At 47.1% G+C, this 20,781-nt stretch overlaps 3 protein-coding genes across 3 annotated transcripts; 1 reads left to right on the forward strand and 2 right to left on the reverse strand.

Moving 5' to 3' along the window:
* Window positions 1–5,084: 5,084 nt before the first annotated feature.
* Window positions 5,085–5,712, forward strand: DFL_003177 (uncharacterized protein; the record flags this gene model as incomplete). The annotated part of the gene is made up of 2 exons (XM_067632077.1): window positions 5,085–5,405; window positions 5,485–5,712. The coding sequence occupies 2 exons, from the start codon at window positions 5,085–5,087 to the stop codon at window positions 5,710–5,712; spliced, it is 549 nt and encodes a 182-aa protein (XP_067490383.1).
* An 873-nt stretch (window positions 5,713–6,585) lies between these two features.
* DFL_003178 (uncharacterized protein) lies at window positions 6,586–13,539 on the reverse strand (the record flags this gene model as incomplete). Its single annotated transcript, XM_067632078.1, has 5 exons — window positions 6,586–8,897; window positions 8,977–9,554; window positions 9,722–10,464; window positions 11,211–13,283; window positions 13,363–13,539. 5 exons carry the CDS (start codon window positions 13,537–13,539, stop codon window positions 6,586–6,588), a joined length of 5,883 nt encoding a protein of 1,960 aa, XP_067490384.1.
* A 3,992-nt stretch (window positions 13,540–17,531) lies between these two features.
* Window positions 17,532–18,640, reverse strand: DFL_003179 (uncharacterized protein; the record flags this gene model as incomplete). The annotated part of the gene is made up of 3 exons (XM_067632079.1): window positions 17,532–17,597; window positions 17,657–18,049; window positions 18,116–18,640. The coding sequence occupies 3 exons, from the start codon at window positions 18,638–18,640 to the stop codon at window positions 17,532–17,534; spliced, it is 984 nt and encodes a 327-aa protein (XP_067490385.1).
* Window positions 18,641–20,781: the final 2,141 nt, after the last annotated feature.

Below are 20,781 nucleotides of genomic sequence, written 5' to 3' on the forward strand. Positions count from 1 at the left end.
ATTCATGGTACATGATAATGAAGATAACACCGCATGCGCGCATATCAAACATGGTTCCGAGTGCGGACGCGAGAATACCAATGCGTTTGGTGACACGAACGTAGAATCTTGTTTCCGAGACACTTCAATATTATGAGGTTCGAAGGGATGACATGTATACACACGCAGGCACAAGTACGGGCATAGACCGAGAGGTGATCGGACGAAAGTTCGAATCTGGTTATAGGCATATGCGTCGAGCTTCCCAATCTCCGATCGAAAGTCGTGATTCTAGGATATGTTCGCCGGCCTGACGAATAGATCTGCAGAATGCTGACTCGTAACGTAAGGTGTTAACGGCTTACGCCTAGCTAGATGCTCTACGTCTTGACTCACGAATTCACGGAATCTTCGTGAATTCAATCAAACGTCTGCCATAATATTGTTTCCGATCAATTGACATTCTATCATAAGCATACTGGTAGAATATTGCTTCGAGATCTCTATTCTGATAGTCGCGCGACGTCGGCGAATATGATGTCCCACTTTAATTGCAAATCGTCATTTAAAATAATATGCGTATGAGAGCAAGCGGTTAGATCCAAGGCTCTTCTTACCGCAGTTCAGGTAGTTTTCATTTCGTGGGGCTGGTATACGAGACCAACAATATCCAAGATCTTTAGTGCATCGATGTCTGCCGATCGGCCTACCATTCTCCAAGGCACGGATGAATCTTCGTTAATTATTTGCTCTGTCCGATCTGAAAGCCATTCGGTCCCCTTTTCAATGCGGGGAAATACTCTCAGCTCCTTAACTGCAGCGGGGTATCGATATCCAGGTGCAGGGTCTCTGCATGTCAGGACTTAATCATCATCGGCCAGCCAAGTTAGCAATCGTACAGCGGTTCCTATCCTACCACCCCGCTGATAATAATATCATAACTCTACAATGTGCAAGCTATATATCTCGCTGTTCCCATACCCCGACGTCGCAAAGCAAATATATGTAGGAGTTATCTCGCTAACGCATCCAAACTAGCCGTACATGCAGCCCCTTCAGCCAGCCCCTCGGCATTCTCCGTCTCTAGCTGAATGCCGGCGCCTTCTCGCAGCTCGGTTCACGCTCTAACCGAAGTGCTAGTATTTGTCATTCACACTTTAATTTTAAACGCCTGGGACGCCGGTCGGCCATGACTAGGTACCGGCGTCTCGCCTACACGAAATATTCTCGGGAAGGTATGTCAGGCCAGACTATCGGTATGGGAGCCCGAAGGATACGGGTGCATGTGTATGTGCCTAAGGCTTGACTTAGGCGGCCATTAATAGGGCATGCAGAATCTCGGTCAGCCTATCAATGGCTCGGTAGCCCCGAGTTTCCACTCTAGCCACATGCACCGTGGATTGGATGCATGGCGGGCTAGTTGGGAGGAGTTATGTCTATATTAGGGCTAACTATCGCTTCTCGTTGGCTTGATGCTGAGCGGACAGCCTTGCATAGCTACTGTTAGGACGAATTGGGCAAAAGCAACGAAGGACACTCAGCTGGCACCAGTTAACCCACTCATTTCCATAGGGCTGCATGCAGGCATGCATGGCACGTTGGGATAACCATGATAGGCAGTGGGTTATTATCCAATAAATTCCTAGGCTACTTAAGCTATATCGCATGCAGCAAAGTCAAATGGCTATATAGAGAACCAATTAGCGGATATTGTGGAGGTGGTGTCGTTTCTTTTCTTAAAGCTCATAGGGCTGAGACATCAGCATATACTAGCTTAGTAAAATCTTAATTCGCCGTGAATCCGATTCCGCCATCATCATTTGTCCAATCCCGATGTGATATGCTACGCTAATACAAGGTATTATAACTTTAACATATGGGTTCCTTCAAGCCCCGCTTTTGCAGGACAGTCTGCCTTGAGTCCGGGTAGATGGTTAAAGTTTTCGTCTAATTTCAACTGGCCAAGCTGAGTTAAGCCGCTAGAATCAAACTTATCGAGGCCAAAGAATGCGAAGAACAATTAACCCAAATGCAGAAGGCATGCGGTAGTATTGTAGTTTGCCAACGCTATAACCAACCTGGTATCGTATATAGACATCACAAAGGCCTAGGAAGGAGTCACTTTGTTTAGAACAAACACTTAAACAGCTTTAGTATAATATAATATTTAGCTTTCGATATTAAGAGCTGAGGCATATACTTGCTAACTAAACTCTATCATGTGCGCTGACATACTTAAGCTTTGAAAATATTAATAACACAATAAAGCTGACAATCTAAGTATTAGTGTATATCATGGATCTAGGATTGAGACTTAGTCAGCTTAGCATATGCTGATCGACAGTTTCGAAGCTTTTGAGTCAGTCTATGCATTTCCTTTATGTCTCAAATCTTCGATTGCCTCGCTATCCACGATCTTACCCGTTAGAAATGTCTCGTAGGGCTGAGATGTATGAAACATTTTGCGAAAGAGCCAATTATATGTCGATTATGTGTAGCCTACCCGAAACAATAAATGATAAACTTGGAGCTGCAAGTCTGAACACTTGGAATTCAAACAAGGAACAAGGGCTCACAAGATTCTGAGAATTGATTAGATAGCCTGGAGTTTCCCAGAAGCCCTCATGCATGGTTACCTGTTATCACGATATGAAATGAAAAAGTGGGGTCATGGGGCTTTCCAGTGCATTTATTTCGGAGACGCCGAAATGCCAACTCGCAATATGCATAACCTTATCCATAACCCTTGAAGAACAGCTATCCCGTTCGTGCATGAAGTAAGAAAAGGAAAAGCAGACCAATTGGACAATTTCTTGTCAAGAAATAAAATGTCTCACCAGTTGTCCTCGTAGGGCTGGCAGGCATCAGGGATGTTAACGCACAAGCCTTGTTGGAAAGTCAAGTGTGAACTGTGTTGTTAAAACGGGGTTTGCCGTATTTAAACGAGGTCAAAAGCTGCATGCACTCAGCCTCCACCAAAAGGAAAGCTTCGAAAGTGAAATTCGCCGTCCAATAAGGCATCAGCTGGGGGTTGTTCGTATGCGGACATCTTGATTCGGGTAGACTGAATTAGTTGACCTCCGCCATTGCTGCAGGGAACAGACTTGGGATTCCTGATTTCGGTGTGATCCCATGCTTTTGTCAAAGAAACTCACTTTTACAGCAATATTACTTTGCATTGCGGAAGCCAAGTTGCGATTGCGATTATGATTCCTCTGCGACATTGAGCTAGCTGGCTCCACATATTGAAGGTTTCTCAGAAGCAGACAGACAATCGGAATCCATTGCTATGTTACCCGATAATGCAGTATTAACTTTCTTTTCCAGCTGGTACTTGCGGGAGAAGTACCTTTTCTTCCCGAAGGTACTTGTGGACAAAGTACCACACCCCTAGACCCGGTCTTTGGCTCTCGGTCCGTGGGCCTCGTGGAGAGCTCTGGCTATGGGGGTATTGGTCGCCCTGTATACTTATCTCTCTGGGGATCTAACAGTCTTGATATTGCTGAGGCTGGCTGAGATATCATAAGGCTTTTTATGACTAGCTTAGAACGCATGTTCATCTGACTACGCAGTCTAACCGTTATCTGTAGTCTCGAGGTCCGTTAGCCGGACCCATTTCTTACTTGAATAGGGGGGCGATGGTTCGGCCCATAACCGTTTTTTATACGATGGAAGATGTACGTTGATGCCTACACTTGATCAATTACCCTGTTTTCAGTAATTCCAAGGCCTAGGGCTGGACTCAATTGGACGTTCTCAATGAAGCTCAGGACGAGGCCAGCAGCTTCATGATCAGAACTGACTCTTTACCTCCGCCAAGTTCGAAGATCTCAACAACATACGCTAGTTGTCGTATTGACTGGTGGAAGCCTGGAAAGGGAGGGTTTGGGTCCTTGGATTATTAATATTTTTATCTCGTACCACTATTATGCAATCATATGAGATGCTGTCTGGATCGATATCTTGCTATATATCTTAGGATAGGTATATTAATTAAAAATGCATTCATGAATATTATTCATTTAGATGACTTCCGTTGACGAAGAATATATATGATGTAAATGTTTTCTGCGCAGAATTGTAGCTATTGTACCAAAATTCAAGCCCTAGATCAGCTTGCGTGTAGAGGAAAGTTGATTGTGGTCTCGCTAGGCAGTCGTATTATGTTGGTCTGTGCTGATTGGTTTGAAACTGTTAGGCCGAAGAGACAGCGGTCTCGTAACGGGGAGGTATAGACGCAATTAACGGTCGTAGGAATGTATCAATACTATCTACAAAACTGGCCTAAGCACAACTGGCCAAATACCATCTCAGTATGCTATAACGTTAATCCTAACCCGGGTGGCATCAAGATACCAAGCACTTACATGTGTGTGAATGTCTGCAATGGCCATATGGGTTAGCTAGAGAATGTAGAAGCCTCGAATCATATCCTATATCTATAATATTAATGTATGTGGGAGCCTTCTAGCGAGCAGTTTACGCTGGATCGGTTCGTAATTTAGTAATCAAAGTTAGTACGGAGGGATTGGATACTAGATCGGGCTTCGTGACTAATATTAGATTAGCCTCGGCCCCAGAGCACCCTTCAGTTACTTATATTCGAATGGATATATGTATAGTTGAACGAACCCAGCTAGCCGGCCTCCTCCAACTCACGACTCGATTACTGACAAGATCTTAAGATTGTCTGGACAGCTCTCTTCGGTCTAGCACTAGGCAGCTTGTGCCCACCTCACTTCTTTCCCGGTAATCTCAAGCCAAAACCCCATACCGCCTCAAGTTCTCACCTCTGCGACAAAATTAGCTCCCCCCACCAACCCTCTCCGCCCCAAACCTTGCGTTGTCCTCCCAAAAATCCAACATTCCTTTCAAGCGAGGCACAAAGTCGGAACTTTGTGCAAGTAACCTCGGCTTAAACACTTAATATCAACCAGTATTACTATCGCGAAATCAATTAAAAATCCCGGTCGCATTTAATTCCATCTGCTTCAACTGAATTAATTGTTCACGGCATTACATCTCAGAAGCGGTACCTCATCTCCGTCTTTTCCTCGCCGTCGTCCGGCCGTCGTCGCGAATATAACGTCCAAATACCTATTATAATGACCCTCACCACCTTCCTCACAACCCTCCGAACCTACCCATCCCTCCCCTCCCAAACCTGGTACTACATAACCCTCGTAACCCTCAGTCTTTGCAACAAACCCGAACTCATAGCCCCAGTCCTATCCCACGCATTCACCCATAGTGCGATCCCGGGTAGCACCGATGCGGCATACGTAAAAGAAGAAAGAGCCTGGTTAGCTCGGAACCCCGGAAAGTTAGGGAGGGTGGATGAGGAAGGGAGAGAGAGTGCGCTGAGGATATTAAGACGGTGTAGAGAAGGATTGGTGAAGAGTGGGGCTATCGGAGGGATTCCGAAGGTATATTATATACAGTTTATATATGCGTGTGTGATACGCGGGAAGGTTTATAGTACTAACTCGATATTGAAATAAACAGGCAATAAACGCCCTCTACCACCTCCGCAAATGCCATGACCCTCACCTCCTCGACCCTCTCCCCTCCTCCCCCTCCTCCCTCCACCCCCTCTCATCACTCTACCCAACCACCCGTCCCAACTCCCTCCCTCCAAACACCCTAAACGCCCACAAAGACCCCTCCCCAACTCCTCCCTCCACCCCCCATCCCCCACGACAAGCCCCACAAACCCCACCCTCCCATTCCTAACCCGCGGCTCCTCCTTCTTCACAACCCTCTACGGCCCCACAATCTCCAAAAAGGTCCTCACAAACCTCCAAACCTCCTCTCCAGACCTCCAAATCCTCGCAACATGGATATACGCTTTAATCCTTTCCGAAGGAACGGTATTAACTCCCCGAGAAACAAGCTTTGTATTAATAGCAGCGTTAATACCACAGGATGTTAATGCTCAGTTAAAGCCGCATTTGGTTGGGGCTATAAATAATGGTGCGGATAGAGAGGAGGTGGAGGGTGTTAGAGGGTGTGTGATGGAGATTTGTAGGGAGCTGGGTGTGGGATGGAAGGGGGAGGTTGCGAGGTTATAGCAATTTAAATTCAGTCGGAGGGATTGAGAATCAATATTTGATGATATGGAGATTTCATGATAGGTATTAGTATATATATAGAACGTTCATAATGTACCGCCATAATGCATAATAGATAGATCGATAGATCGCTAGTTAAGTAGATATAAAACGACGTGCGCATACAGGGTAATACATTGCAAATAATGTATAGACAGTAGAAAGAGCCGATCGATATACACCAGCATGCGAATGAAAAGAAGCAGGAAAAGAAAGAGACCATTATGCATTAAGAAACTTTTTGTATCCCCGGGATATCAATGGTGCCTGCGCAAGATCAAGTATAAAGGGAGAAGTAAAAAGAAACAAATGTAAACAAAAACGCGCCAACCACCCGAGATCCCAAAAAAACCTTTTATGATGAAAGAAGAATGTATAAAAAGTAAAAAGTCAGGACCTGTCCCATATGCTCCGAGATGCAATTAAACACGAAAATTAAACCAAAAGCAATTGTCGATGTCGATGTCGGTGTGTATAAAATAACGATGTAACTCCTTTAGAAAAGCTTCCCAACCTTCCCCTTGAACCAGCTGAGTCTGCCAGCCTTTGGCTTAACATCAGCCTCGTCCTCTTCATACCTCCCGTATCCATCCATATCCTCGTACCTACTATGTCGATTGGTATGCGACCTCTTCAACCCCGGTCGTCTCTCAACTTCATATTCTTCCTCATCTGAAACAGGAGATTCACCATATCGACGACTAGACCGGTCAGCATGATAAGAATGGTGTCTAGAAACCCCCTCCTTAGCAGCCTTAAGTTCGCGAGCCTCCTTTCTAGCTTGTCTCCGGGCATCTCTGCGAATTTGCTCCTCTTCCTCCTTGGTGAGAAGAGGACGGTCGGCCATCTTATCACTATTGCTGCGAGAAGAGAGGTGACCAGCGTTGGTTGTATTGTTAAGAGGCTCGTCGTTCGAGTTTTCGTGAGAAGAGATGCGACGTGAAGCTCTTCTGGCGGCACGAGCGTCTCGTCGAGCTCTCTTGGCATCGGCTTCCTCTGGTGGAAGATCCTTGTATCGTTCTTCACGTCGAGCAGCACGACGAGCTTCCTTTTCGCGATCTTTCTCCTCGGATGGGGCACCCACGCCACGCTCTCGGAACTCGGATTTGCGGGATTTGGCTGCTTGACTACCAGCAGAGGTAGCTCTGGCCTGATACTCCTTCGCAGCAGCCTGGAACTCGGCCTCTCTGATGCGAGCTTCTTCAGCCTCAGCATCTAATGCTGCCTGTCTGAGGAGTTCGGCCTCCTCGAGCTCCTGGCGCTTCAATTCCTCTCTTCGACGTTCTGCTTCCTTCGCAGCCTTTCGTGCACGACGTTCCTCTTCGTCGCGAGCAACGGCAAGAGCAGCTTCCTGTTCCTTCTTTTCACGTCGACGGGCTGCATGTCGAGCTTCACGGTCAAGCTCGTCCTCCTTACGGGACTTGGAGGTCTTCGATCGTTTCATCTCTGGCTTTTCGGATTTTGGCATATCTCTGGATGATTTGCTGCGAGAAAGCTTTGATGCGGCGGTTGTTTCTCCAAGAAGGCGTTCTGCTTTGGATGATTTGTGATGGGAGTGGTGGTGATGATGGTGGGACTTGGATCGTTTAAGAGGAGGGGGGGCAGCTTCTTCAACGGCGGCTTCCTCCTCGGCGGCTTCCTCATCACCACTGCTCTTCTCTTCTTCTTCAGCAACAGCAGCCTCCCTCATCTCAACGTCTTCAGCTGCCTCTTCCTCCTTCTCCTCCTCATCCTTCTTCTCATCGGCATCTTCGAACTCTTCCTTCTCTTCAGCTTCGGCTTCGGCTTCGGCTTCATCTTCGTCCTCATCGCCAACATCAAAGGCCAGATCGGGCTTCTCAGGCTTTTCAGCTGCTACGATGGGAGCATCCTCGTCCACTGCTGCGGCCTCAGCAGCTGGTTCCTCCTCGATGACGGGTTCCCGAGATGTTTCTTCTTCTTCCGGCATCTCTGCGGCTTTTCTTCGCTTCCTTTCTTCTCGACGTTTCTCTTTAGCAGCGGTTTCGTCACCGTCGTCGTCGTATCGTTTGCTTCGACGTTTCTCTTCTTTCTCCTTCTTCTTCTCTTTATGTTCCTTATGTCTCTTCTTCCTTTCTCCTTCGGTCTCGTCACGCTTCTTGCGATGTTTCTTATCTCCTGTATCGAACCTGGGAGGTGGGACTGGGGTCTCTGGGAGAAGGAACTGTTGGACATTTATACCCCCGCCGGGTGTCTTGGGAAGAGGGAATTCTCGGTCTTCATCGTCGTTGTCATCGTCGTTGTCATCGTTTTCGATAATAAGCTCAGGAAGGGCGTATGGATTCTTTGACGACTTGCTCCTCTTGCTATCTTTGCTACCTTTACTGTGCACGCTGGCTGCCACGTCACCGCCTGCAGCTTCATCTGGCACGTCAGGTACATCATCGTCAGCGGGAACAGATGGTTCTGGCTCTGCGACAGGAGTCTCCTCGGGCTCTACATGCTCTGCTGCTGGCTTTGACTTTGACTTTGACTTTTTACTACTGCTGGCAACTGATGTTTTTGACTTCGTTGTCTTTGCTGCGGGTTTTTCTGCGACAGCAGCAGCAGCAGATTTGATGGCGGCTTCTTTCTCTGCAGCTTTCGCAGCTTTCTCAGCGGCTTTCGCTGCTTCCTTCGCGGCCTTTTCTTCCTCTTTGGCTTTCGCTCTGGCCTTTCGACGTTCCAATTCCGCTTCGACAGCTCTTTCGATTTCTGCCTCTCGTTCTTTCTTCCGGGCCTCCCGTTGTCTTCTCGCCAACTCACCAGCCGTTATCTTCTTTTTCGGTTTCTCCACCACTGGCGCGGGGGCTACACATGCTTGTCAGTATTTATTATTATTAACTAATTAAACGTCTCGTCCAGGGATTGGGTCATTTTATTCGCATACCTTCTTCGGCTGGGGGGTCTTCCGCTGGAGGGTCCTCCTTTGGTTCATCACCCCCTGCATCTGGCGGAGCGGCTTCTGGCTCTGGCGCTGCCTCTTCCGATGCCGGCTCCTCCGGCGCAGGTTCTTCTGCAGGAGTTTCTTCAGCAGGAGGTGGGGGTTCTTCCACCTTTTTCTTCTTTGTTACTGGTTTAGGTGCAGGGCCACCGAACAGTCCTCCAAAAAGTCCGCTAGTGGCCCTACGTTCAATCTTCTTCGGCGGCGCCACGACTTTCTTCTTTGGTTCTTCAGGAGGAGGGGCCTCCTCGACGACTGGTTCTTCTGCTGGAGGGTCTGGTGTAGGTTCGGGTTCTGCGGGTGGTTCTGGGATAGGCTCTGGTTCTTTTGGTGGTGCAGGTTCAGGCTCCTTCTTCTTGACTACTGTCTTCTTACGAGCAGGAGCAGGCTGAGAACCAAAGAGCGAAAGACCCTCCTGTTTTTTCGAGGCAGACCTGGCGGTACTTGCTGAGGTCGCAGTCTTTGTCACCGTCGTCGTCTTTTTCTTCGGAGGGGGGTCGTTCGTGCCTAGTAATTTGGCAGCCCTGAAAACGGACAACACATTATGCGTCAGCCATCCACGATTGCAAGTGGAGCCTTGTGTAACCACGGCATATATGACAACAATCAAACCCCCCAAACGGGAGGAAAGAAAGAAAGGAAAGAGATATAAGGAGGGGAGTATAAGGAGGAAGGATATTGGGATCCATACTTTCCAGAGATTTTGGGCTTCACCTCCACTATTTCCGGTGCCGGTTCGACTATCGGCTCTGGGTCAGCTGCTGGCGGTGGTGCTGCCTCCTCTTCTTTAGGAGCAGCTGGGCGCCGCCTCGCTCCGAAGAGCGCCCATGGGTCCACTCCTGAAGCCGTACTGTCGGGTATTTCGAACTCAAGGATATCGGGTTCTTGCGCAACCTCTTCGACGACCCTTGGCCCTGCTGCCTCTTCAGCGGGCTCTACTGGCGCCGGTTCTAGTTCTGCTGGCGGTTCCGGCGCTGGTTCCGGTGCCGACTCTGGTTCTGGTGCTGGCGCTTCTTCCTCTTTCTTTTCCTCGGCAGGTGGAACCTCGGCAGGCGGAGGCGGGGGTGGTTCGACTTTCTCTTCTTTCTTCGCCCGTTTTAACTCCCTTGCGGCTTTTTTGGCAGCCCGTTCAGCGGCTCTTTCGGCGGCGACACGTTCCCGTTCTTCTTTTTCCTTAGCTGCTGCCTCTCTCAGCAGTTGGGCGCGGGTTGGCTTGGGTTGCTGTTTCTCTTCCTTAACGACCTTCTTGACTTTCTTCAGAGGCTCTTCTAGGACAGGTTCTGGGATAGGTGTCGGTTCCTTAGCCGGAGGAGGTTCAACGGTAGCAGCGGGTTCCTCCGGAGTAGGATCTTCGAAGGCAAGCGGGTCTTCAGGCGGCTGCTGTTGTGTCGCGGATGATGACTCCTCTAGAGATTGACGAGATGCCGGTTCCTCCTATACGGATTTAACCAACGAGGGAAAAAATGCTGGAGTCAGTCGATGCGCATGGTGGAGCCGAATCAGGCTAGTACACGCAAGGAGGGGATCATTCGAGCGAGGGGATGCGGAAGAATAATCAGGAAAGAAAAGAAAAGAAAAAGAAGAGAAGCCCAAGCAAGATACGATATTATGGCCCACTCAGATCGCAGGATCTGTAGTCTTGCAGTTCTGTCCAGGATGACAGCAAATTGCGTGGCCATGTCTCTCCTTAATATAAACTTGGGCTTGTTGTTGCCAAGCGGATTGGATCGAACATGACAACGCGCTGTCCACCACGCGCACAAGCCTCCCCGAATTGGTAAAATTGCCGTTTCCAGCCACGGTTTCTGGTATAAAAAAGGCCACGCTCACAACAGCACTCGCTATCACAAAATGTGGATGCAATGTTGTTGTTGCGAGTGCTTGCATAGAACCTAATGGAAAGGCAGGATCATTCAGAATGGCCAATTGCAGGATATGAGTTTATGACATTCCTCGCTTCTTGCCGCTGTTGTTCTCCTCACTTCTTTTCATTCCACGATTGACACCAGTCTTACGACTAGATCTGACTGGAGATTGTCTTTTAATGGAATAGGAGAAGTTTTACAATTCGCCAATTCGAAGAGCAAGAGGCTTGACTCAACAAAACGCAGAAATTCAAACGCAGGGGATCGATCGACGCATGGTTTGCTAGGGAAAGGTGCGATAACATAATGACTTACCTTCGCCGTAGGGCTACTCCCACCACCAAAATAAGACCCCCAAAATCCTCGCTTTTGAGACGTCGGTGTGGGTTCTTCGATTTTAACTTCTTCTGGTTCCACAATTGGTTCTAGTTCCGTTTGAGGCTCTGGTATAACAGGCTCTGGTTCGGGTTCGGGTGCGGGAAGAGGAGGAGGAGGTGGTGGTTCTTCAACCACTGGCGCCGGCTCAGGTTCAGGAGTCGGTTCCTTAACTACCTTCTTGAGCTTTGGCCTTCCCTCCGCTATCAACTCAGCTGCTTTCCCAGTCGATTTGAGTTTTGTATTGAATGGAAGCTCGCTTTTGACGGGAAGTCTGCTTTGGAGTTCTATATTAGAACTTGTGGGTTTGGCTGTTGTTGTTGTTCGCTTTAGTTGGTTTCCCCATGGGGTGGTTTTGACTTCTTCGACTGGAGCTGGGATCTGAGATTTTCTCTTGACACGGCTGCCCCATGGGATGTCTTCGGCTTTCTCCGGGGCGGGAGCGGGTTCTTCGACCTTTGGTTCTTCAACTTTGGGTTCTTCAACCTTGGGTTTCTCGGACAGGCGTTCTTCGACTTTGGGTTTGTCGAATCCAAATCGTCGTTCTTCAAACTTTGACTTCTCAAGTCGTCGCTCTTCAACTTTGGGCTTGTCAAATCCGAATCGCCGTTCTTCGACTTTGGGCTTGTCAAATCCAAATCGTCGCTCTTCAACCTTTGATTTCTCAAGTCGTCGCTCTTCAACCTTGGACAGTCCTGGTCGTCTTTCTTCAACCTTAGGCATCTCAGGCAATCGCTCTTCAACCTTGGGCTTCTCGGGTAACCGCTCTTCAACTTTGGATGTCCCGAGTCGTCGTTCTTCAACTTTGGATGTTCCGAGTCGTCGTTCTTCAAACTTGGATAGCCCTAGCCGCCGCTCTTCAACCTTCGGCTTCTCCACAATCGGTTCGGGTTCTACAGGAAGCGGCGTAGGTGCTTTCGGCGGCTCTTGTTGGAACGCCTTTAATCGGTCTTTCGTCGATTTTAGTTTAAATGCAGGGAACTCATCTTCCGGTTTGACGGGCGGTGGTTCGACAGGTGCAGGGTTCGGAGAATGCGACTTGAACGATGAATTTCCAAAGCTCATCTTCGACGTTTGGGAAGACCCAAAAAACCCCCAACTTTCTCCCACATTATCCTCCACTGCCATATTCGCCGTCAAAAACGAATTCGTATTCTGCTTGATAGGCACGGGCTCAACCTTCATCTCCGGTTCAGGCTCAGGCTCAGGCTCCTCCGGCGGCGGCGGTGGTGTAGGAGGTTTCTCGGCTTTCTTCGACCCACCCCAAAACGACCACCTCCCCAACCCACTCGGTTTCTCAGCTTCCTTCCTCGCCTCTTCCGCTTTCCTCGCCTCCTCTGCCTCTTTCTCTCTTCGTAACCTCATCCTTTCCGCCCTCTCCTTCTTCTCTCTTTCCGCAAGTTCCTTAGCTTCCCGTTCTTTAGCTTCTATGGCCTCTTGTTCGCGTTTTAACCTATCTGCGCGAGCCTTTCGGACTGCTTCCATTTCCGCTGCTCTTGCTGCTTTTTCGGCTGCGGCGGCTTCTTCGTGTCGACGCATTATTTCTGCTTGTTTTGCCTCTTCTTGTTTTCGGCTTTCTTCTTCCATTTCTTCTAGGAGTTTTCGGGCGGCTTCGTCTTCTTCTTGTTTTCTTCGCTTTTCGTCTTCTTCCTTTTTTCGGCGTTCATCACCGCCATCGTCGCCTGCCCCTCCACCGGGTGTATTAGGGCTAATTGGCGTCTCGGGGGGGTCGTTACTTCCACCGCCACCGTAGGATACGGAGTTATTTCTATTCCCCCCATTTGTTTTATTCGCGTTCTTGCGGTTTTTTTTGGCGTGGGATCGAATGTTCGTTGGTTGCTGGGTTAGATCTGGGGTGATTGTCGTGGGGAATATCGGTGAGTATGGAGGCGGTGGAGGAAGATGAAGTGTATCAAACTCGAGGTATTCAGGTAAGTTTATATAAGCCGGTAAGGTCGCATCATCGTACGCTGGAAGCGGTTCGTATATATTCGTCGTTGTCATCGAGGTACCCTGTTCTCTGTTAACATTGTTCCAAATATAACCTTCTAAATCCAGAATTTTGGAAAAAAAAGAAAGGTAATGTACTGACCTTTAGCGCATCCACCACCTTGGAACTGAGGGTCACAACGGTATCGTACCGTGGTAACTCTTCTTCCTCCTCTACTACTTCGACATTGAAACCTAGATATCCGCACTCGAGCGCCTTTGTTATTCTACTCCTCCATCCAATATCAACATCCTCGGCTGTCGTTAAAACACCGGCCATTGTGTATCGGGATATGCGGCGATAACTACGGCGCAGTTACGGCGCATGTTCCCTTTCTTTCTTCGTTTAAGTCGTCGTTAACCCTTCGATGTACCGAAGTTTCGAAAATCGTATTATCGACGATGGAGTATAAGTTCAAAAGAAGACCGTCCGTTTCGTTGAATCCGAAGATAAATGATAAAAATTCCCAAAACTCCACGGTACGTTTTCTTACGTCCCCTTCCTTTCCCTATTAAACAGAAACTCCCCTGGAACTATCGGGACCCTTTTCTGTTCCCAATAAAAAAAACACCAGAACCAGAACGAATCAACCAAAAAAAAAAAAAAGTCCGCAAGGGAAAAATCGCAAAGATGTCCTGTCGTAGTTATTCGATATTCTTTAAAAGAAAAATAAATAAGAAAAGGAAACGTAACGCCTTTAAACTTAGCAAAGCCACAACCCCATTATTATGTAAAAACGTAAAACCCAAGAAGTAGCCTTGGAGAACCAGGCCTGGCTCCTGTCTTAAGCCTTAATCTCGCTTGGGATGGGAAATTCGGGAACCCAAAAAAGATCACAGGGCAAAATGGCAAAAACAGCAAGATAAGAAAAGATGGAAACCTGTCAAAAACAGAGGTCGTCGTCGACACTGTACTGTAACAGGAAGATTAAGAAATTGAAAAAAAGGCACATAAGCAATAACGGTGTATTCAAAAGGAAAAACGGTTAAAACCACTAAGCGCTCAGACTCCCCAACTGCGACTTGAAGAAATCAGATGAAACTCTGGAACGGACGACGGAACGGCAGGTAAGGGAAAGAAATCCCGTACAATAGTGGGAAAATAACAGCAATATCAGATGTATAAAGTCCGGGAAAACACCCCTTAGGGTTTAGACGGTAAGTTGAATTCAACAATATTGTAACGAACGAGACGTGTTTAAACTGTATGCGCGGAGGGTAAAATGTCAAGAAGCGTAAACCCGAAAAAGCGAAGCAGGAGCGTTAAACACCAACCGGAAGCCCTGGCGAGATGTCGTAGGGAAAGCTAAGTTGTCGAACTCGATAATTCGTTGGAAAAAGTCGAGCCTCGTCTGAACTTCGATCGAATGGAAGGCTCAAATATCTAGCATAAGCTTCCCCTCTCTTTCTTTAAAAATGAAAAATAAAAAGAATGCGGAGATCAGAGCTTTAAAGCTATTGCATCCCATCAGACCATCTATTCACCTTTTTTGCCATGTCCACTCCTTTGGCGTGGGTAGCTTTACGTAGTACCTTCCCTGCTTTTTCCCCCAAACGTTTCACATAGAGGTCCCGAAAAAAGAGGGTCCTACACTTCTTTTCGGGTGTTCATATTTACTTCTTTGCGCCTTCCCTGTGGAGGTATATACAGATCTCAAAGTGTATCGTTGATTTACTTCGTTACCACGTTCTTTCCTCTCAAAAAAAGTAGCCTGCTCTTCAATATCTACAGTATTTTCTACAATGAGCTGCTGCTGCTGCTTCTCTGCAGCGCATGCAATATCTGTATAACCTCCTGCATTACATCGAATATCTCTGCCTTCTTTTCTCTTGCTTTGCTTCGCTTTAGTCTACGGGTACATCAAGTACAAGGGCATGCTCATCCGATAGATCACAAGAGCTTGGGCTTGAATGCGCCTCGTGATGGGGTTTCTTAATTCCTTCGACCTTTCTAAGCCTGCCTTTAAAGCAATTAAATACGTAGAAGCCCCGCATAAAAGTCTTCTAATAGGCCCTCTTGTCGGGCACTAGTAAAGAAGTAGTATAGTGTCGTGGGAGGAATTCGGTCGAATTCCGAGGTTTTTTTGTTGTTGAATTGGAGTTTGGTTGAAAGGGTGTATAACATGACCACAGGTTGTGGAGCAGGAAAAGAGGACCGCCCGCGGCTCGGGATGGAGATTTCAGGCATCGAGTGTATCGCGGAGTACTCTCATGATCATCAGCCTTTTGCGGTCTTTTTTCAAGGGTGAAAATTTAAAAACTGGAATCCGATCGCACGTCCGTCATTTGTACCGAACGGCCTTTTCGCACAATGACAGCTGTCATCTTTTAGTCGAATTAACAGAAAATTCCGAAAACTTTTCTCCAAAATTTGAGGATAAAGGGGGAAATTTTTTTTTTTTAAAAAAAAAATCCAATGTAGGGCATCGCATGCGCATCGAATGAGCTTTTGCATTACTTGCTGCTTGCATGCATCTGCAAATTAAAATACCAAACCCTCCAGTTTCCTTCGTGCGACCCTATCAAAACGCAGAGATAGAAGAAGCAGTGGTCCCTGCGTCGTCATTAATTCCCAGACCTCTGCTGTGGAACCTTAAGCCCGACAGTTTAAAAAATGAAGTAAATTTCAAGGGTCTGAGCTTCTGAACGAATAGAACAAAAGGTTACTTCCCACCGACAGCGATAAAAGCACCAAGTAACAACTATCAAACCGAAAGTACCCACTGGCTATACCCGCCCATTCCATCTGCACTCCAAATCAGGGATTTTCCAGGCGGTGGATATTCGCCCGAGTTCCTATTTGCTGATAAAAAAACAGGTCCTACAGGCATCCGGCATGAAAGAGACGTTCTTAGACCCCACACCAGCTATCAAATCAGGCAGGATCTATCAACCCCAATATCTACTAAGAAGTACTTTAGATACTAAGCTTTCTACCATCTCTACCTATCTACAGCAAGTATCTTGTACTGAAGAGTTTAGTTTTGATCGTACCATCGGCAAACGTGGGGTACCTACTCTAGATAATCGAGCTCTAACACCTTGGGCCGGATAACAGGGTCCTTGTGTCGTACTCGTAGACGACCCACAATTTAATTGTCGAATGACCAAAGAAGCGAGACAGAGCCCTGTTTGTTTTGCTGCGCCGTTCGACATCGATGCGTCGGAATGACCTTTGAACGCACTGGAAAATTGCAGAGTAGATGCAACACCTACGGTCTTGCAGAAGGGTTATGCATGGAAGATAGACCCCTCGTTTTGGAATGCACAGGCGAAATGCAAGGTAGAGGTTGAAATTTACAGAGGAATACCTTTTACATATTTTCTTAACTCTGGGTAGATACCTGGTAGACGCCTGGATGTAAATTCAGTTGATATCAAATAGTTTTTGTTTTCCCGACCTCGTGAAGTCCCGTACCCCGCAATGACATAACTTCCCGAGAAATATTTTTTTAAGAGTTTAGAATATAGTATGACGTTTATCACGACATTCCAGATACGCGACACCGGAATAGACTAATAGAGCTCTCCAAAATCACGGGACATGGATTTTAAACCGTCCCGACCCGTAATCCACTGAATTATCGTCCCCTCTATGATATGATATAATTTCAAAATCTCTATAGATCTATCGTAAAACGCTAAAGGAAATCCGAGACCGGCGACCGATCGGGTGCGGTATGAATCAGAACTGATATACACCAGCATAGACGTATGTACGACACACACTTATATACAAAAACTCCAACCTCGACGAATCAAATGAAGACACAAGCCAAAAGACACCGAACCCCCCCCCCCCCCTCGATTTTCCCTGGAAAAGCATTGCAAAAGACCGGCCCAAAATATGCTAAGACAAGCATAAGAAAAATATAACTAAAAAAACTCCATAAACAATGGCATAAAGACGAATGTAAGGATCAGGTACGTATATAAAATGATGATACATCGGGGACGAAGGACAAGGTCGAGCGCGAAAAAAAGAACAAAAGCACGAAATGGTGATGCATAAGAAAGGCAAGCGGAATCAAAAAAAATATTATTAAAAGACCCCGCCCTGATAATTCACCCAGTTAAACATAGAAGAACAGTACACCAAAATAATCGCCCATCTTGCGCCGATCGAAAAACGTTGAAACTCCTTCCACCGATCCCCAAAATGACACAATAAACGTATTCTATATGCGTCGGACAATTATGTGGCATGCTGGAAAATCGATAAACGCCGCGGATTAAAAGACCAAGAACGGAGTTACAAGCAAAAGAAGTGTTTTACTCCTTTAGAAGAGTATCTCTGACTTGGTCTCTTCTATCACAAAGCGTGCTTTCAGCGAATTCCTATAATTGGCGTTAGAACCTGCGGACTATAAATGATAAAGGAACGAAGTAAGACCTACGATGTATTGTCGGGCGCTGTTGATAGTACTGACACTCTGCTCTAGATATGCAACCACTTGCATTGCGGTCCCCGTATGGTCCTGATGATGGTGGTGTTGGTGGTGACCTTCCATCTCCATACCATCATCGACACTAGTCCTTCTTGTTCTGATATCTCTCTCCATTGCCTTCGCGAGACGAAGGGCGTGCAAGCTTTGGAGAGAGTTCCTGACGATTTCTTTCAAGAGTTCCTCGGGATCTGGGAGAGCTGGCTGCGGTTGGGTGAATTGATGTGTCATTTGGTGGTAGGGGAAGTCCTCGGTGTAGGAGGTGGCGGTTGAGGCCGAGGCGTACGGAGAGCTTTGGGAGGAGGCATCTGAAGATTCATCCTTTTTCTCGAGGCAGAGGAGTTGCTGAGCGTCGTAAAGAATTAGTTAGATTCCCTCCTTGACACATAAATACGGATAAAAAGTACTTACAAATGCTTGAGCTAACGATCTATTCAAATCAGCTGCTGAAGCCTCACTCGGCCTAACAGTAGTAGTCGGAACTGGCGGACGAAGAAAAGTTGGCGGGGGGGCCAATTGAGGAGGTGCCAACCCCGAATCCTGAAAGACACTCCTCGCCGGAAGCTTCCGTTTATTGCTGCCAGACATCGAGCTCGAAGTTTCATAGTCCGACATGTTGCGGTATGCAGCCTCCACGTCGTTATCGGATGGAATGGCACTTAGACGGCGAGGATTCTGAAAAGAGGGGTAAGGGTCGTTATGTGCGTGCGTGTTCCGTCTGGAGCGCTTAGCTGAATTTGGAGGTCGGAAGGAGGAACGGTGAGCCCCTGGGGTTGTGGGTGTTGAAGGGATATCTCGTCCAAAAAATGGAGAAGAAGGGCAGTCCATAATCATATCCTCGTTCTGAGGGGATATCGAGGGAGAAAGGGGAGCATTTCCAAATGTCGAAGACCGGAAGAGTGGTGAAGATGACGATGCAGAGAGAAGCATTGACATCTCGATGGCTGTTCTATGCTTCAACGGGACAAGGGCCTAGTAGCTGTGATTTATAGCTAGTAAAGTAGATCGTATTTCCACGAAATGTTTCCTAACTAGCTCGGATCTTAAACGGACAGATATATATATTCGCCCGTTAAATGGTGTTTTAAGCGGTCTATTTAGCGTCTGTGGCGGTGAATTGTACGTTGTGCGGTAGTAACGTTGGTCGTGTCAGCGCAGATGCTTGATATAGGCGACAGTTCGGCGGTGACGAAGAGCTTCTGTTTCAAACGATGTAGTAGAACAGTTGCTCTGAGGAAGCATTGTCCGAAGAACTCGGAGAATCAGGAACTTAGAGGCGACGTCTACGATACGGAGCCAAGCAGGAAGCTTGAGTTGTATATATACTATATACTCGAGTGTTATGCTCTCTAGGTATATGTGGTCGTATATATATAATCCTCCCTTCCTCTTGAGTATCTATATTCGATGTTGTCTCGTCTCGACTTGATCCAAGCTCAGAAAAAAAACCAGGATGTTTAAGTTAAGGGTGGGAGTGCAGCAGTACTACACGGCATCGGCAAATTGGTGCTTTAGCGAGTGGAGCTCAAACCCCGAGCGAACAAGTAAGCAGCAGAAAAATAAACAGGTAAATGCACCCACGGATTGTCAAGAAAGACGGGAACGGGAGATCGGAGGTGGAAGACGGGACAGTAGATTTCAAGCAGGAACACTTACATATGTTGGAAGAAGAGGGGTCCGGATTTAACAATTTAATTATTGCTTCTTGTTCCTTCAGAATGCCAAATGGAAACGCTTAAAAAAAATATTTTAAGAATAATCCTCTTGGGTTTTTCTGTTGAATAGGCGAAGACTTGGAGTGAAGGTCCGAGAAATTGGTGTTATTTAAGACAAGAAAGTGAGCTGGGCCTTGAGACTGTTCGAGGGTGAGGATTGTTGGCGGGTCTTAGCACGGAACAAAGCTATGGCAGCCGATTTTGTTCAATGAAAATTGATGGGAAGAAAAGGGTGGGCAGGACGGCGGTGGTATGGGAAATTGTATGTATGGGAGGAAAATTGGAATTCAGGAAAGAAAACCGAAAGAGGGGCATCAAACAGCTAAAAGGAAAAGGCCAACTGGGAACGTTAACCAGAGGTCATCCGTCAGGAAGAGCCGGATACATTTACACAACAGCGTTTCCTTCGAAAACACAAGTAGCTCGTCGCTCTTGACATGTTTCTTTCCCCTAGCTAAGCTGTTCGGGTACGAGCCAGTCCCAATCGGGGTTGGGCTGGGTGGCATGGATGCTGGCCTCGTGCAGTTCTTTTTCGTCATTACAAAGCTAGGCGGTTGGGTGGGAAGGGATTGGCCTGATCGTTCGAATGGTCACGGAATCTTCCTGCTTAATTTAGCCTCAAGAGGAGGCCGTTCGCTATCGGTTGTAGACATCAAGGATGTCATTCTCGATATGAGGTTGCAAATGCATCTTTTGTTTCTCTTGCCAGCAGCCAAATTTGAAGCTTTTGCGGCTGGCCAATGCAAAGCTGGAGATCGGGCGCCATATCGATGGCTTAGCTGGCAACAGCTCGTCTGCACACTAAAAGAGTAAGTTAGATCAAGGGAAATCTTCCAAGACTAAAGAATGGAAACGAGGACTGATTTCACTATACTTGCTTGGTCTGCTGGGCATCCCAGATCGATGTGGTCGGTCGTTCTCGACTCTCGTCTGGTTCAGCCCCAATATTATTTTTTGTCACATGACCACAAGCCTCTGCTGTGGCTGATATAAACCCAACCCAGTGACACATGTTCTCAAAGGAAATGAATGGACCGGGTTCTAGCTTATAAGCTGGCTTTTAATGATGCCCTAGCAGCAAGAATCGATATATGGTATGGTAGGTACAACAAAAGGCTTTGATTATCTCGCATATGACATCTCTGCGGACTGGGAAACTGTCTGTCACTACAATGCACACCCCAGCTCCTAAATCCTTCAGCGGTATTTAATTCGCCTCCATGAATACAAAGCTCTGGATTGTTCCAAATGCTAGAATTGGTTGTTTTCAGTTCGTGTCATCAAATTACTCAAGGTTGATATCGGAAATATAGATTCGGGCTCTAATATGAACTCAAGTAGGTAAGTATGATCTCCAAAATT

Source organism: Arthrobotrys flagrans (genome assembly GCF_004000055.1).
Source record: "Arthrobotrys flagrans strain CBS H-5679 chromosome Unknown unitig_0, whole genome shotgun sequence".
Classification (NCBI taxonomy): Eukaryota; Fungi; Ascomycota; class Orbiliomycetes; order Orbiliales; family Orbiliaceae; genus Arthrobotrys; species Arthrobotrys flagrans.